The sequence below is a fragment of the Varroa destructor genome, unplaced genomic scaffold (assembly GCF_002443255.2).
Source record: "Varroa destructor unplaced genomic scaffold, Vdes_3.0 BEIS01000001.1, whole genome shotgun sequence".
NCBI classification, from domain to species: domain Eukaryota; kingdom Metazoa; phylum Arthropoda; class Arachnida; order Mesostigmata; family Varroidae; genus Varroa; species Varroa destructor.
The window spans coordinates 33,104,565-33,120,160 of NW_019211454.1; the positions used below are offsets into that span (position 1 = coordinate 33,104,565).

Genomic DNA, 15,596 nt, shown 5'->3' on the forward strand with positions numbered 1-15,596 from the left:
CAGCACACTGAAACATAACCAACACTGCCTATATAACATGGATATCAATATATAAATGTACATAAATGAATATATAAAAACCAAACATGGAAAGTTCTACAGCTTTTAGCGTTGCCTTACACATTAGCATCATGATTATCACGATCCTGATCTTCTCTATTACTTATTTTGTCTCAAACGTCGTGACGCCGGCGACAAGGTGACTTTGAGCAGAAAACATGATTACAATGTGTCAGTGGAACACATCTTAGAAAACTACCATTTTTGGTGTACCGATGTAATTGCGTGAATGTTCGTTTGCATTCTATGGCGTTGCGGCTGATAACTCCGTGAGTCACTACCCCCTGTATTTCTTACATGCATGAACTCACTGGCTGTTAATCTCCACAGAATAATGCTCTGGTAATACGTATGTATATTTCGTTCCGCCAACTCCTTGCGCGGATATCATCGATCGGCCAGCCGACGAACAGAAAAAGGTTACGTCATAATATTGTACTTCGCGCGATGGACACGCCAGCGAATCACCATGATTCCAACAACAGCATGGGCTTTGTTCTATTTCTCCTGCTAATAAATTCTTTTAATATGTTTAAGGCCAGAAGAAACAGTTTACTTAACGGTTGAGAGGTAATATTTGTACTTTTTGTATTTTACTTATTGCAATGCCTTTCCGTTGGGTACACAGCATTAGTCTGAGATCACGTTTGTTCCATTGCATCAGTTATTCACTACACGTAGCTGCTTTTAGGGCGCGTCCTTATTAGCATGTAGAGCGTATCTTGTGCTATATTATTTAGAAGTTCATATTGTGTTCTGTTCTAGAATTGGCATCATAAACATATGGACCTGAATGCTTGGACTGAGTTGACCCACAATTTTGTACACTAGTTACTATTGGAAATTAATTAGCTTGTTATTTTCACACGTCCACATGGCCATTAGTACCGTTTTGCAGGCCTAAGATACGTAGCAGCCTTTCCTCGACACATTTCCTAACGTTGTATCGGTTCAAGCAAACATTGTCGCAAGTATCACTTTAGGTGGATATGAAGGGGTAGATAATCAGCATAAGTAAATAACACCATCCGTTAGAAAGCGGGCAAAATCCATTGAACCACAAAACCTTATCATGGCCCTCATCCGGCCACGAGCCAATAGTACAACTCTGCCAGATATTTTGCCATATTTTGATATCGCTTATCAATTAATGGTGCATACAAGTGCATATGGTGAAGGTCAGTTTTGCCGCTAGTAAACCGTAATGCTGCGTACACATACATGGCGCAATTAACAGGTCATGCGCTGAGACGTAAGCATGTCATTTTTTCGCACCTATTTTTATTTAGTTTACCAAAAGCGTATGACATTTTTACATCCATGTAATAACCCGCCAGGTATTCTGTTTATTTCGTTACAAGTCGTCACAATGTTACCCTGTCAAGACAATACAAACACACGGTAACGGTGGTGCGTGTTCTTCCGTAAATTCGAACGAAATCATTGGCATAAGCATAACTTGCATCACATCGTAATGATATCTCATAATACATTTGTCTGATTCATCTAGGGTCATGAAGCCATAACCACGTACCCCATTTAACCGAACTGAGAATCCCTGTCGTGACGATCAAGAGACTTACACCTCTTCTGTCGGACCAACCAATAAAGCCTAGGCGGTTCCTAGGCGTTGCTAGATGTCACATAGAAACGAAGTACAAAGTCAGTCTTATTAATAGAGATGCAAATAATATACAAAAGTAATACTACCAAGCTAAGCAGAAACTATATAACTTCGTTCGGCTCATTCAAAAAATAGTTTTATGTGCATAGCACTAGCAGCAGAAAGACTACATGCACATATAACCATCTCCAAAATGGTAAAACTGATTTTAGTCTACATGACAAAAATCACTTGCAATTATCGGTCAGCAGGCTATCTGAACTCAAAATGATTTTTAACGTTTTACATCTTTTTTTAAAAAACTGAACACCTGTTTTGAAATTCCTAAGATCAAATGTCAGAACTTCTGCTTTGACACTCATGCTAGCTACTATCCAATAATCTTTTCAGCAATATGCATATCTCTCGGCCACTAAACTCCTAGTCTTTTGAGGATACGACAAGTCCTCTAACAGAGTTGAGCTTTCACAACGGGAGTCGTTCGAATTTCAGACTGCTCACGCACGTTGCGTATTCTCGGTAGGTTAATTACCAACTCAGCGCAAGATGAACAGTAACGACGCTGTTCTATTAAATAGCTGTTTTGCTTACGTTGGTTTCCTACATCTACCTAACCTATGATCGATTCACGCACTGACACGCAATATTTCATATTAAAGAAGCATATTTGCACATACGCATACACTCTCTCACACACATACAGTGACAGGTAAAAAAGGATTAATAAAATAAAATAGACTAATTGAAAAATCGATACATATTTCATCACCCCACTTGATTCGACGAATTCTTGTAACTCACTGCCCATCGATATTCGTCGGCTAGATGTGGTCCGAACGGTGACAACTTGCTCTGCCCGATACTTTGAAGATTCCGTTACTGCGAACTCGATTTTGGGTTGACACCATCCACTTTTGAATTTTTTTCTTTTCGCAGTAATCGTAACTATAGTTGCTCTCTGGCTTCTAGTGCCACTAGGAGCAGCATCAGCACCACAGATATTTTTGTGATATATAGATGTAAAAGCATGATCACGAAGTCGATCTGCCTCTGTGGCTTCTTCGTTCGTCTCATCGTCATGGCTCTGTTTTCGTAGAACAGGTACAGAAATTCCACAGTAGTAACGAAGCAGAGATTGCACAGCGTCGCACTACGGCAGCATCACCGTCACTTACTACCCGATTTCTCTTCCATGTAAACCCTTCTTTTTCTTGTTTTTCCATTACACACAGAAACTATCCGCTTTGGCTTCCTTGTTGTTTCTATGTTCGTATTTTTACAGACTGCGACCCAGCCAGCGGCGCTCAGTGTAGCCATCAGGCCGCATGTATTGGCAAGGATCCACACAGGGAGCATTGCCTCTGAAAAGCTTCATGTACAACAGCTATCATTGCTGACGAACGCTGCCTTTCTCGTCATGTATACGATCACTACTATTATAATAATGTTAACGAAGGCTGCGCATGACCGTGTTATTGGGACAAGTGTTTTATGAATGTTACTGCGCCATCATATTGTCTTCCGTCGCATGGTCGGTAGATCAAAGCTAGGAAGAGCATTCTATTACATCATATCGAACATGCGCGTAAATCGACGGAGTACACTTGTATATGGCTAAAAACTGTATTTCGATTGTTTGGCACTTACCTAGAATAGCGGTCGCCACCATTTTATTGGACTGCCACTGTCAGGACATGTGCTGTACATCAGTTCCAGCTCGTTATCCAATCGTCTGATTAATGCATATTAGCTAGTCAGATTACTTGAAAACGGTTATTTGTTTCTAACCGCCAAAGTCACCAGAAGGTAACCACAAAAGTAACAACATTTGGTGACGTTCTCGTGGTTTTGCTCCTAAGAGCGTGAGCGTATCTTGCCGTGAATCGTCTAGTTGGCCAGACTGGCGCTAATGCAATATTATCACGAGGGGAATTGAGGCAACCACACGAAGCCGACTACCGCGATGATCGTTTGTCTCGGAGGGACTACGAACAACAATCTATGGGCCCGACGATGATCTCTAGTATTCCTGGCTGTGTATGCCCGCGTTAGTATAACTCGAAAACAGCACTGTTTCTCTTTCCACTTGGGAGTGACGACATCCGGCTTTGAAAGATGCGTTGCCAGTCATTCTAATAGAAGCAGTAGAAGTAGCAGCAGAAAAAATACAACCGCAGCCGGCGCTGCTTATTGTGTGCATAGGAAGCAGACTACACTCCTATGGGGAACAGAGTAGAACCTTACCACGGCCGCAATAACGAGTCAGGTCGCCATAAGCAACAACGGGAATCGGAGAAACAAGGTGTGGCGATTTGGGTTTTTGCAGTGTAAGTCTGTTGGGCGGGCTCAGTGTGTGGCTGACCATAGTTCGAAACACGCGGCTATTTGCCCTCACTTGATTCGAAATCCACAAACGTCCTGCACTAAATGGGCACTAATCCGTAAGCACACTCATTAAGCACCATCGTATCAAGACATATACAGGCCCAAACAACGAGGTCGGATATTGCCAAAACTAAAACGCAAGAAAAATCGAAACAGGGTCGTCACAACGGTATCCCCTGTTACGATACTGCCGCATGGTTGTTAACGAAATGCAACAAAAGAAAAGAAAGATGGTGTTCTTTATTTTACGACAATATTTAAATAGAGCGAATAGCAAAATAAGATTATCTGAATCAGCTGCAGGTTAGGTTTGTTTTACTGTGCACTGCATTTTCTTACCTGTGAGTTTGGCGCTAGGTGTGTCCACCTGAGGTAGTTGGTGGTTACTCGTACTGAGGTGCTGATGTTGCTGTGCTGCTTGTTGCTGTTTTTTGGGCATGGCGAAACCGGCCGTTTGGCCTCCGCCTTCTACGGGCGGCACTCTCACATGCTCAACACATAAACACCAATAAACATCAACCTTCAGATCTCACTGAACTGACACAAGCCCCGGGCACGACGACAACCACGAGTTGAAGACGTCTGATAGAATTATGAAGGTGCGCGAACCGTGGCCAGCACTTCATCTCGCTTGCTGGGATACATTCACTCGTTCACTCTCAATCAGATGAAGCGGCAATAGAAATCTATTTCTTAACACTGTTTCAGATGCTACTTGCGCTGTTGCTAGTACAGGCTTTGGTTACGGTCACTCGCTCTGGGTAGGTGCAGTCTACCTATATGCTTGCTTGCCTGGGAGACTATGCCTACGTCCGTACGTGTGAATCCGTGCAGAAGTCCCTGTATCAACTAGATTCTCTGTACAAATGGCTTTCTGTGTTCTATGTCCGTGTACCTCAACGAGTGTGTTTACATCTATGTCTTTCTGTTTCTACAGTTGCTGTGCGCTCTCTTAGACAGAACACACGAGACGTTACTGCTGTTCTCACTCCTATGGTTTTTGCTGTTGACTGCTGTCGCCGACGTCGTTCCGGCGCTTATTCGCTGAACGAGTCAGCTAGCTACCACGCACCATCGACTTCGACCCTCTGCTGTCAGCCGCACTACACTCTTTTTTGTTGACCACTGTAAGAAGCGCTATGGAGCACTCTTCGTCAGGAGCAGTAGCTCTTGTGACTAGATGCCCGCCGCTGGATCTTCTTTACCGTCACTACAATCTATACCTCAAGGCAATGCACTCTGTTGCTGCTGCTATACAGCCGTGGCGAAGCAGCATACAAGGCAGGATACAGCGACCAGCTGATGCACGGCAGTTTGCTCTCGGAAAGCAAGGAACTGATCGACCACTCGCCATAGTTCACCGTTAGCAGCATGTTAGTTATCGAATATTGTAGCTCTTCTAAACGACACTTCTTACGTGCGGCTTTCCCAACTTTTCCGACAAATGGAAACTTCTATGGTGTTCTAATACATAGAAACTTCTCAATCTAAGTAAGCTTTGTGTTGAGAAAATCTGTAACGAAAATGAGTAACCCCTCAAAAAACTCGTGCTAACAGCCTCTGTCTGACCGCTGTTTTTTTAGGGCGATGCCCACTGACTGGTCCGTTAGGTGATGGCGAGTGCTGCAACCGCTATCACCGTACCATACGGGCCTGCCTACGACTGTGCGCCATAGCCAAACTCATAATCGATGCTACGCATCCTGCTGCTGTCTGCTATGTCGGTGGCGCTGGACTAGGGCTGGCCGATCGGTTCGTCTGGAAGTCGTCAGAGCATAGGCGAGCAGTCGATTCATCTAGGCAGTTGGAATTTAACGTCTAGTCTCTTTCACTCTTTCCCTCTTCTTTAGCGGCTGAGGGTTGGTCTGCATGACGACGGTCTAGCGACCCTTGCGTGTATATTGTCGATGGCGTAAAAGCCAACCTTGTATTAGCGCGCTACTTCCCGCTGGTGCAGTCGCTTCCCTGCCACTAACCCCCCGATGAAGGATTGGTGCTCACAACCAACTCCCCTTCCTCTCTCCCTTTCTTCACCGCTCATGAGCGAGAAGAGACGCTCGCGCTACCGCCGCTAGAGCCCTGTTCTTCCGCTGCTGCGGCTGCTACTCTGCGAGCTGCTGCTGTTTGCAAAAGAGTCGCCATCGCAGGCGAGCATCGAGTCAAGAGGTGACTCGTAGCCGAGAACAGCTGCGCTGCTATCGAGCCACGAAGAACCACGAAGCGCTGGTCAGTGAGCAAGCTACTGAGCGGGCGGGCGGGCCAGCCAGCTAGACAACGACAACGGCCAAGAATGAATAAACGAACCTGGCGGAATTTCGTAGTCGTTCCTCCTCCTTCGGTTGCTGATTGTAAGAGCAGGGTGAAGTTCGGCTGGTTTGTCGTGAATGCGAGCGAGAGTGAGTGAGTGAAGTGGTCGATGTCGCTAGTTTCTACTCGGATGCCTGTTGGTTGCTGATTTTTCTACTACTGGCGACAGCGGCGGGTGGCAGCGATTGCTGTAGACGCGTGCTGGTGTTTGCATCAAAAGACGGAACAACAAAACAGTTCACTTGAAGACCGAGATCCAGTCGGTTCTGGCGTCCAAACGTTGTTGTGCCTGATGTGAGCAGAAATCGGGGGAGAGAGATAGATCGAGTAGGTGGTGAAAGGCGTCTGTCTAGTCTAGAACGAAGCAGTGTTTTCGCAACCCATCTGCATTGGAGTAACGTGAGATTGTACGTTTCGTGGCGGTAGTACTGGTGCTTCTGGTAGTGATCACATAAATTGCAAGTCGCGTGTAACCAGAAGTCCGGCGGCAAGTACGGCGTTCGTGCATTTGTGTATGTGAGACAAGGAACTATGATGTCAAATCGGATTGTGCTTTATTAACAAGCTGTATCCGAGTGAATAACCTCAGTCGTTAGAGAAGCAAGTTAGTAAAAAGGAGAAGGGATTTTTTTCCCACGATACATTACTAACCTGTGAGATAACAAAGAAGTAAGATCGTAAGACTAATGAACCTGATGAATGTGGTAATATGATAGATATGCTGTAAGAAGGCACGTTACCAGGGGAACCTCCGCTGGCCAAGAGGTCAGTATTTCCAGACAAATGGACTGCCTGTATATGTATAATATTAGTATCTATATCCTGAAACACTGTCAAACGTTCTGGCAAACTGTGACTGTGGCAGCAATCTTGCGATGATTCAGAGTGACTAGAGACCTGTCCGGTACCGCAAACGTCCCCTTGAAACCTTCGGGTGGTTCCATTAAAATTAATGACATTTTAGCGGATAGTTTTATCCATGAAGGTGAGTAGACAACATAAACGAAATTGTTAATTAGCTGCTCTTGTTGGACGTCCATTCCTGGTTATTATTTATGTGATGTTAGCCGTCAAGATGAAAACCCGGGGTGTCATTTATATTGCTGACCGTGATGTTCTTGATAGTCCTGTTTAGGGGCCTTATGTATTGTTTGATTGTACCTCTGATTGCATCGTATATGGCCTAGTGCAGCTGGCTGCATTAGCTGCCTTTGTTATTTGCCACTTTCTGATTCTACACAACGCAACAAAAGTGCTGGGGTACACGTTTTGTAGCGGAATATTTAATAATAATTATATTAATTAATACCATTATCTTTAACATGAGTATGATATAATGACAATTAGCGATTCGTGTGTTACTGACATCTATAATAAATTCCATTATATATCACATTTATAGAAGAACTGACAGTCGATGGAGCAGCACCGACTACCTTATGAAATAACCTGACTTTATATTACACTGTATACCGCATACATAAGTATGCATTCGTCAGGTTCACTAAATATTAATAATAATCGCGTGTAATGCCGATATTTGAAATCCTTTTTTCGTGTTCATTTACCTCACAGTGCATATGTTTCCCCCAAAACGGAAGGGGGCAGAGGACAGGCGAGTTCTGTTCTACGGTACAATACAGCGTGAAATTTACATGTTCACGTGCGTGCAGACACCCCAAACGAATACGTGTTCACTTTATCCACAGGTTTTTTATGTCTTTGTATGAATTTTTGTGTAGTAGAGAAAACGGTTGCGCTATTATTATATTTATTGGGGGAATTTCCTTCCACTATTGATTGTGGCACAACGTTGCTATGTTGAGCACGATGTGTTATTCACCGTTCGACCCCAGCGATAAATAGAACGATTATCTTTATTCTATCCGTAGCGTGCAAGGCATGTGAACAATCGTGAAATCGTTTGCGCGAAAAATCTGGTTGGTCTATGATGTTACAGTGAACTTTTATATCCGGGCTAGATATGGCAATTTTTTTTATTCGCTTACCATTTTGATTGCCCCTTTGTCTGATTTCCAGGAGAAGTGATGTTTGCGAACTAATTCCTTTCTTTGTCATATTTGTGCTTGGGAAAGGTATGAAATTATATGCAAGCAGGAACGGGTTGCAGCATTCTGTAGTTGTAAAGCGCACAAGAACAAAGTCAAAAAACTTTTTCTACAGGACCAGAACATCGGCCTCGGTGGGTCTAATCAGATTATGAATTGGACGATATTTCAAGTCGACCTAACTGACGGGTAGCATAATGCTCTATGAGGCCATGAAAATGGCAAGATCCGGTACGCATTTCGTGCAAGGCCAGACGCTTAGATGATTATAGGACGTAATTTGGTTGTAATTATTACTGTCAATATGGGGTGAAGATGATATTTGAAAGAAAATTCGATACTTTTGCGGTGTAGTTCGAACATCATCAAAAAAAAAAAACAATTAAAAAAATTTAACAGCAGCATTGACAATAACAGATATCGTATCAACGACTTTAGCTGTAAGCTAACGCTTATATGATGACACTGCAAAACAACCTGCTAACAGCAACTGTCATCGGCAGCGAACTTAAGATTTCCTACGCATAGAAGAAAAATCTAATTCTTTTCAATTTGGCCATTACCCATCACAACCTATTATAGTAGCGAGATCGTAATTACTCTGATAGCCAAGGCGTCGAGTTGAGGTTTAGGAGTCTAGTTACTACGTTATATTAAATATATTACTAAATTACGACCCGAGAAAAATAGAAATACGCTATCATTCGTTATGTTAGCTCTGTAAACCAGAAGAAAAGCTGTGTACATAAACAGGGTGTGTGCTCTTGTCTATAATCAATTGTCAAACGAAGGAGAACCATGGACGCGATTCTAGTTCTAAAGTAGTAACGACGCAGATTTCTGGTCGTTGGCTGAATGAATAGCTTTAGCAGAAGAACATCATCAGGAAGCTGAAGTAAGGGGCGTTATAATTCAATGGTAGCCGAATACACTGCGTTTTCTCTAATCACATTGGATATCCATTGGATTTCGTTTGCTCACAGTCGTTATAAGTTGTAATCTCGTTGCAGAGATGAGACAAGAAGTGGAATAATTCATTCTGTCAGGGGTTTGCTGGCACGCCTTATATATACGGATACTACATTTTTATTATGTTATCTATTATGTTATATCTAGCTACAGGCGAGTAGCAAAAACAGCGGTGGTGAGATTTGTCTTCAGTCACAACAGAGGGGCAAAAAGGCCTGAGGAGTATCCTTCTAATTTAGCAGCTGGAACACAGCTAACCGCTACCCTATCGCTGCTGTCGTCTGCGCTGCAGTAGTTGCTGTCCCCACCGTTAAGCAAGAAAGCTTCACCCCACTAAGCTAAACTGGTGAAGCTTAGTGACGTCGGCTTGAACATGCCATTTCTTGAAGGAGTAGGGTTGTGGTTGTCAGTTGTGACTGAAGCTAAGGCTGTTGTGACGCAACGGCTGTGGCAGTATTCTTAAGGTAATAGAGTGAGGCCATTTTTCCCTGTTCTCGGAGGGAGTATCTGTCGGTTAGGCAAGCACAATAGCTCGCTGCACAGGCCGAATCGTCCTAAGTAAAATCATTTGATTCAAAACTCGAGCGACCCAGTTGTCCGGGACAGCTCCACAGCAAAAGAACTTGCTGCCATGTAGCTGCCACTACAGCCCTTTGCTGAAGCTCACTTCTGTCTATCTCTCTTTTCCACACTCATTTTGTCTGGCTACTCGCGACATTGCACTGACGGTGATTAATAAAACACTGGCTGTAACGGCGATGTGATGGTCACGATTTCAGCATCTATGGGGAGGCTGTTTTAGCGATCACGGTCATGGCGACTGCCAGCCAGACAACGGCGAATATGCGATAATCATATGACAGATTCTGCATGCTCTTCGTTTCCCGCAAGTCTGGTCCCAGGATAGCTGAATCGTAAAGCCCTTGAATCGTCCCAAGTCCCATGGCCAATTTCTAATTAATGGCAACCGGCACTATTGCAGCTGCGTGAATCATCGTTCTGGACTTCGTTGTCAGTTCTACTCCATGTCCCAACCTTCTACTTCACTGCATGGAAACAACTTACGAAGTGTTCTTATACTAGTGGGGAGGAGGATAGAAACAAGAAAGAGAGAGATGGATGAAAAAAGGGAACCGAGCAACGACATGGCTACTCTTAAGTACGGTCTAATTGATTAAGGGCTTACTTTTGCAGTCCCCACGATGCCTCTCCATCTACTGCTTTCGGCGAACTTAAATAAAAAACAAGCAGACCGACATAAAGTTTAAAGTTATATAATATTCCGCAATATAACTGCAGGAGTTTCCTGTCTTACTGAAGCATATAATTCATGTACTGCTTTCGTTTATATATTGTGAAGTTGAAGAATACATCGCATCGGAAATATGTAATCGAATTTACAGAATCGGCACCGAAATTTTAAATGAAGAAAAAGGAAAATTCTTCTAGCAACGAAAATACCTGTGTGTCTACTGAACCATTTACCGTTAGAAGTCATTTGATCTGTCCCTATGTCCCTACAGCCGTAATGTATTAATTGAACCTAGTTGGATTGAGATAAATTATCATTGATTCGTGCTAAATCTGTAATTATAACATAGTTCAATAGAAATATAGTGTACCTAGTATATGAATGATTCCATGAAGAATAGGTATTAACACTTAACAGAAGACAAGGCACGTTGAAAACAGACAACAAGTAAAAGTATGATATTAGAAAGCATTCGGAAATAAGTGTCCTTTGTCTGGGAGGATATCTGTAGCGAAACATCTATGCCAACAAATGAACCTTTCCTTCTGCTACGAGGCGCGGAGCATTAATTTGATCTTTACTCATTAAAGCCCATTACTGCTTGACCGGTCAACAATTTATTTGGTGTGTCATCAGTATTGACGGAGTGTAACAAATATTTGTAGGATTACTACAATGCAATATTTGCCAATTTAAGCAGCAATATCGTAGATATCAATAGTGTATCGCAGATAGTTAAGCGATCAACTCAATTCACCGCGACTAGGAATATGTTCGAATTATCATATATGGGTGCGTTTCACAGCACCAAACAGAAAATTTTTTAGTCTGTTATTTATTGGTTTCTTGAACAATACTTCGTTTTAAATAATTAACCTGCATCAAAGTCAAATTGCTACGATTAGCGAATCATAGTTCAGCCACCTAATATTCTACTGGTACTACTATAAGATAGAAATATCTCGGAAAATGAAAGGCGTAGACGTCTTACTTGCTTTCATGCAGCAAGTTACCTTGCTGTCTAGAACCATTAATCAAGATTGCTTCATTACGATACTAGTGTACAGAGTAATGTAATATGGAAATGTCATCAGTAGCGGTGTACATTTATGCTGCACTCATACACACGTTAAACCGCAACGATTTGCCTTCCTTCATATCGGTTGCAGCGAAAGTGTATGCATGGTCACCACCGGTCAGGCATCTTTGTGTGGGGATAGTAACGTTTTGTTTATGGGGGCTTGTTGTTGTAAATGTGCATAACTGGGTGTAGTTCAGTGGAATAACGAATATGCTTTCTGCGTCTTTTAGCTTATACTGCGCTGGGGGAGGCTATTAGTACTACACTGGATTCGGCACTGCTCTTCCGTTTTCAAGAAAGCCAATTGGACCAGCTGGCACCTTTTAATGAGCTTTTCTGTTCTAGCCTGTCACGTTCGGCTACCCGTCTGTTCTCCCCAACATTTTTCACTTCCTTTTGCCGCCGTTTTTCTTATTATCCCTTTTCTTCTGTAGAGGCTTGATCAACAATTGTAATGCCATGCCGGTTACCCCCTTATCACTGTACCTTCCCAACCCCACTGATCCACTCTTGTCTATGGACTATGCGTGGTTTTTTGTAACAGATTTTCGCTAAAGACTTGGGTGTTCGACCTCATATTCTTCACTGGATTCCCTCTCTCTTGTCTAACATTAAAGTTCTTTGCTGTTCACTTTTAGTGACCGTCGCAACGATTATTGAAGCAGATCGAAGGAAAAAAAGGCGAGGACGGGGAAAGGGGAGACGAGCTCAAACGAAAGCAAAAGAAACAGACGACGATAGCGTGTACTACACGTCGTTGCTGCCTCCCGTTACAGCCTCCTTTTAACTACTCTTCCCAAGGTCGCCGCAGTGCGGTCAGTCAACAACCGGTAGCTGCACGGACACCAACCGTACTAAAAGGGCGTTGTATTATTTATCATTGTAGGCTGATGGGTCTCGATCGGGCTGAATTCTGGATCCGCGTGATATGAGCCCAGCCACAATGATATGGACCAAGTAGGCTAACCTAGTGAAAGGCGAATAGGCCCCTAGGTAGGCCAGTTTAGAGTGAGGTTATGTAAGAATATAGACGAGGTGGTCGCGGTCATTTCTGTGGCAACTGCTACCCTGACTCGTTCTTTAATCGCCGCTAAAATTATTGTCACACACGTACGGGAACAGCACGAGTATACAATAAAATGAGGTGCGCGTTGTCTGATTCATCTATATATTGTATTTGTATGTACGAGAATATACAGTATACTTTTTTGCATCGAACTATTAATTTCCTTTATTTAATGCGTGAATACTGCCGTGGCGCATTTGAAATAAATATCAATTTAGAGCACACCAACGAAGTGGCAGCATCCGTCGAACAAAATTATTTCTTTTCATCGATATTTATCGTTATTAGTCGGTGGTTGTTACGGCATCACGTAGCTAGAGTTGTCTTCGCTGTTGTTTGTTTCTGGACAGAATGTTCGACGCTCTTGGGCCAATAGCTCTTTTTACCTTCGGTTTTTAATCAACTGTAATAGTTACCTCTTTGTAATGGGGCTTCAGTGAATATACGACAAAATTAGCGATACCATACAATCTCAAAACTTCTGAACATGTAATGATAAACTTTTCGACTACATGTGATGCCTTAAATCGAACGAAATTTTTCATTATACACATTTTTGTAAAGAAATTAAGCTAAAACTACTATCTATTTATCTGGAGATCACGTTCAACCTACTTCTGATGGCGTTTTATTTACACGAATATGTATAACTTACATGTCAGTCGTCGAACTGTTCAACTCTTTTGTATTATTCTGGTGCGTTTATTACATAATCTAACAAAATATACTCCGTAAATTTATGACGTATCTAGTTTATGAATACTACGGTGAACCTTCTGCACTTTATTTCGTCCAGTTGTAGATGACAGTTGTAGGTCCCATAATTGAACGACGATGACAGACGGCCACACTAACTGCACATGGACACACATCTGATCTACATAATGGATTGTTGATGCGAACCTCATATTTAACCTGGTGATAATTATTTGTTCATATAATTTTTCCTGTTTTTCCGTTAGCTGTATTTTATTTAAAAAAAAAAAAATAGGTGACGAAATTGAATCGAACTTGAAAGAAGAACGAAATTACATTAGCGGCCGCAGTGGTTTACCAAAGTTTCTCGACTCTGACAACTGTCAAATGTGTTCAGCATGTCATTTGCAGTTGCGTATCACCTGCCATCTTCTGTTTTCGGAAGCCATCAGACTCCGCCGACAGAGCTATGCAATATATAATCTGTTACTTGATCTTGTCACTCCATCGATATTTACTTGACTTGGCTTTGATTCGTCTCCACCAGTTTTACCTTCATGTCTCCCGACACCTGCATAGTGCGTGGCGTCAGTGTCAAACATTTCCTCCTTGTCAAGCAACCACTTCAAACAAATACTTATGTACGTCTCAACCAAAGGGTTAGCATGGCTTGGCATTTTCAATACCGACGCACATATGCAGAAACTTTATGATAAAGAATTACGAATAATGAAGAACGAGAGATGCCAACAATATTTCTCAACGCCGCTCAGGCGGCTGAATAGAACGATTGTTGTGACGTATATGCAAAACATGGGATGTGCGTTGTCGCCATTCTCTCCATTCATGAATTTGTACTACCCGCTCAGGCGAATTGGCCGGGAAAAACACACGCGTCTTACGCTTTCTGTATTCATTCTAAAAACCTCTTGACTGCGACTACCCGCAGCTTTGAAGAGGGTAACTGATGCTGTTTTGAGAATTGCATGCCGATTTTGATAGGTGAGAAGCATATGTCTCTCTTTTGAGTCTGCTTAAACTACGAGATTGCATCAGCGTAAGAATCCTTTCTCCATTTACGCTTTATTTGTGCCTACGAGCTTTGCGGCTGTTGTTGTAGCTTGGAACGCTCAGAAACGTCGCGATTCGCGCATACCATAATGATAGGACGATTGATGATGATTTGTATGAATATTTACTATCAGGTATAATTCTTGTAGCACTAAGAAGGAGCAATAACTGGTGTATCTATACCCAATAAATGTGAATCACTTGTCCATGGGGAAGAAGCTTAATAAATGGATGCTGTTAGGTAAGCAAGAAGAATCGAAAGCTGCTTATAGCTGTTTGTAGACAAGGTACGAGACGCATATAGCATAGGGAGCTAGCGGACTAAAGTAGAAGAGGAACAAATAGGCACGACGTCAAATTGGGAATGTGTCTGTGAAACAACAAAGAAACTGAAATTAACCTCAAAGTCGCTTACTTTTCCTGTAGTAACAAAGGTTTGTCACGCCATCGTACTGGAATCATATGCTAGAAAACATCTTTATAATATATCAATGCGGTTTAAAGTTTCATTGTGCTTTTGACAGGCAGAGAATATTACTTGTCTTGCTAGTTTTGAAAGGCGATATATGCAATCAATGAGTGTAAGATATTCAGACCTTAAAGTTAACCAGATGGGTTTGGAAAATGGTTTTATAAGAAATTGACAATCGTTCCAAAAAAATCTTGGTTAGCCTGTCGTAAATCAAATTGTCACAGCAACATATGTGTATTCAAGAGGTGAAAACCCTGGATTCACCATATCTGGCGAATCCATACAATTCAACCAAATAAGCTAAATGGATAATCCAGCTATATCTCCTCACAAGATTTTTTTGACCAAATTTAAGTTCAGGCAATTTAACACTGATGATAAAAAAAAAACGGAGAAAATCGCAAAAAGGAAGAAAGGACGCCCGGAGGAGGATCGTGTCCTTAAAAGGCAGTCGTTCTGGACTTTTAAATGGGCAAACGCGTGTTTTCTCTAAGTGAACTATGATATTAGCGTTTGCGGTTTATACCCGAATACGACGTGCGGC

The 15,596-nt window shown here is 42.4% G+C and overlaps 2 protein-coding genes across 10 annotated transcripts in view; one reads left to right on the forward strand and one right to left on the reverse strand.

Annotated features, from left to right (window-relative positions):
- C3G (C3G guanyl-nucleotide exchange factor) overlaps positions 1-5,806 on the reverse strand; it is a 27,841-nt gene extending 22,035 nt beyond the window's left edge. The window contains exons 1-3 of one of the 6 annotated variants that reach the window (XM_086976716.1): positions 3,332-4,011; positions 2,486-3,053; positions 1,595-1,693 (exon numbers count right to left, since the gene is read on the reverse strand). In XM_086976716.1, the coding sequence (XP_086832842.1) occupies positions 1,595-1,693; positions 2,486-2,492 (106 nt within the window). In that variant the 5' untranslated portion in view covers positions 2,493-3,053; positions 3,332-4,011. Of the gene's footprint in view, positions 1-1,594; positions 1,694-2,485; positions 3,054-3,331; positions 4,032-4,408 lie in introns of those variants that run through there. The other 5 variants (XM_086976715.1, XM_022817047.2, XM_086976717.1 and 2 more) reach the window with 5 other exon arrangements.
- A 463-nt stretch (positions 5,807-6,269) lies between these two features.
- LOC111255275 (uncharacterized) overlaps positions 6,270-15,596 on the forward strand; it is a 47,389-nt gene continuing 38,062 nt past the window's right edge. Inside the window, exons 1-2 of one of the 4 annotated variants that reach the window (XM_022817055.2) lie at positions 6,270-7,141; positions 12,386-12,891. The gene's annotated coding sequence lies outside the window, so the exon portion shown is untranslated. Of the gene's footprint in view, positions 7,362-12,385; positions 12,892-15,596 lie in introns of all 4 variants that reach the window. The other 3 variants (XM_022817053.2, XM_022817057.2, XM_022817059.2) reach the window with 3 other exon arrangements.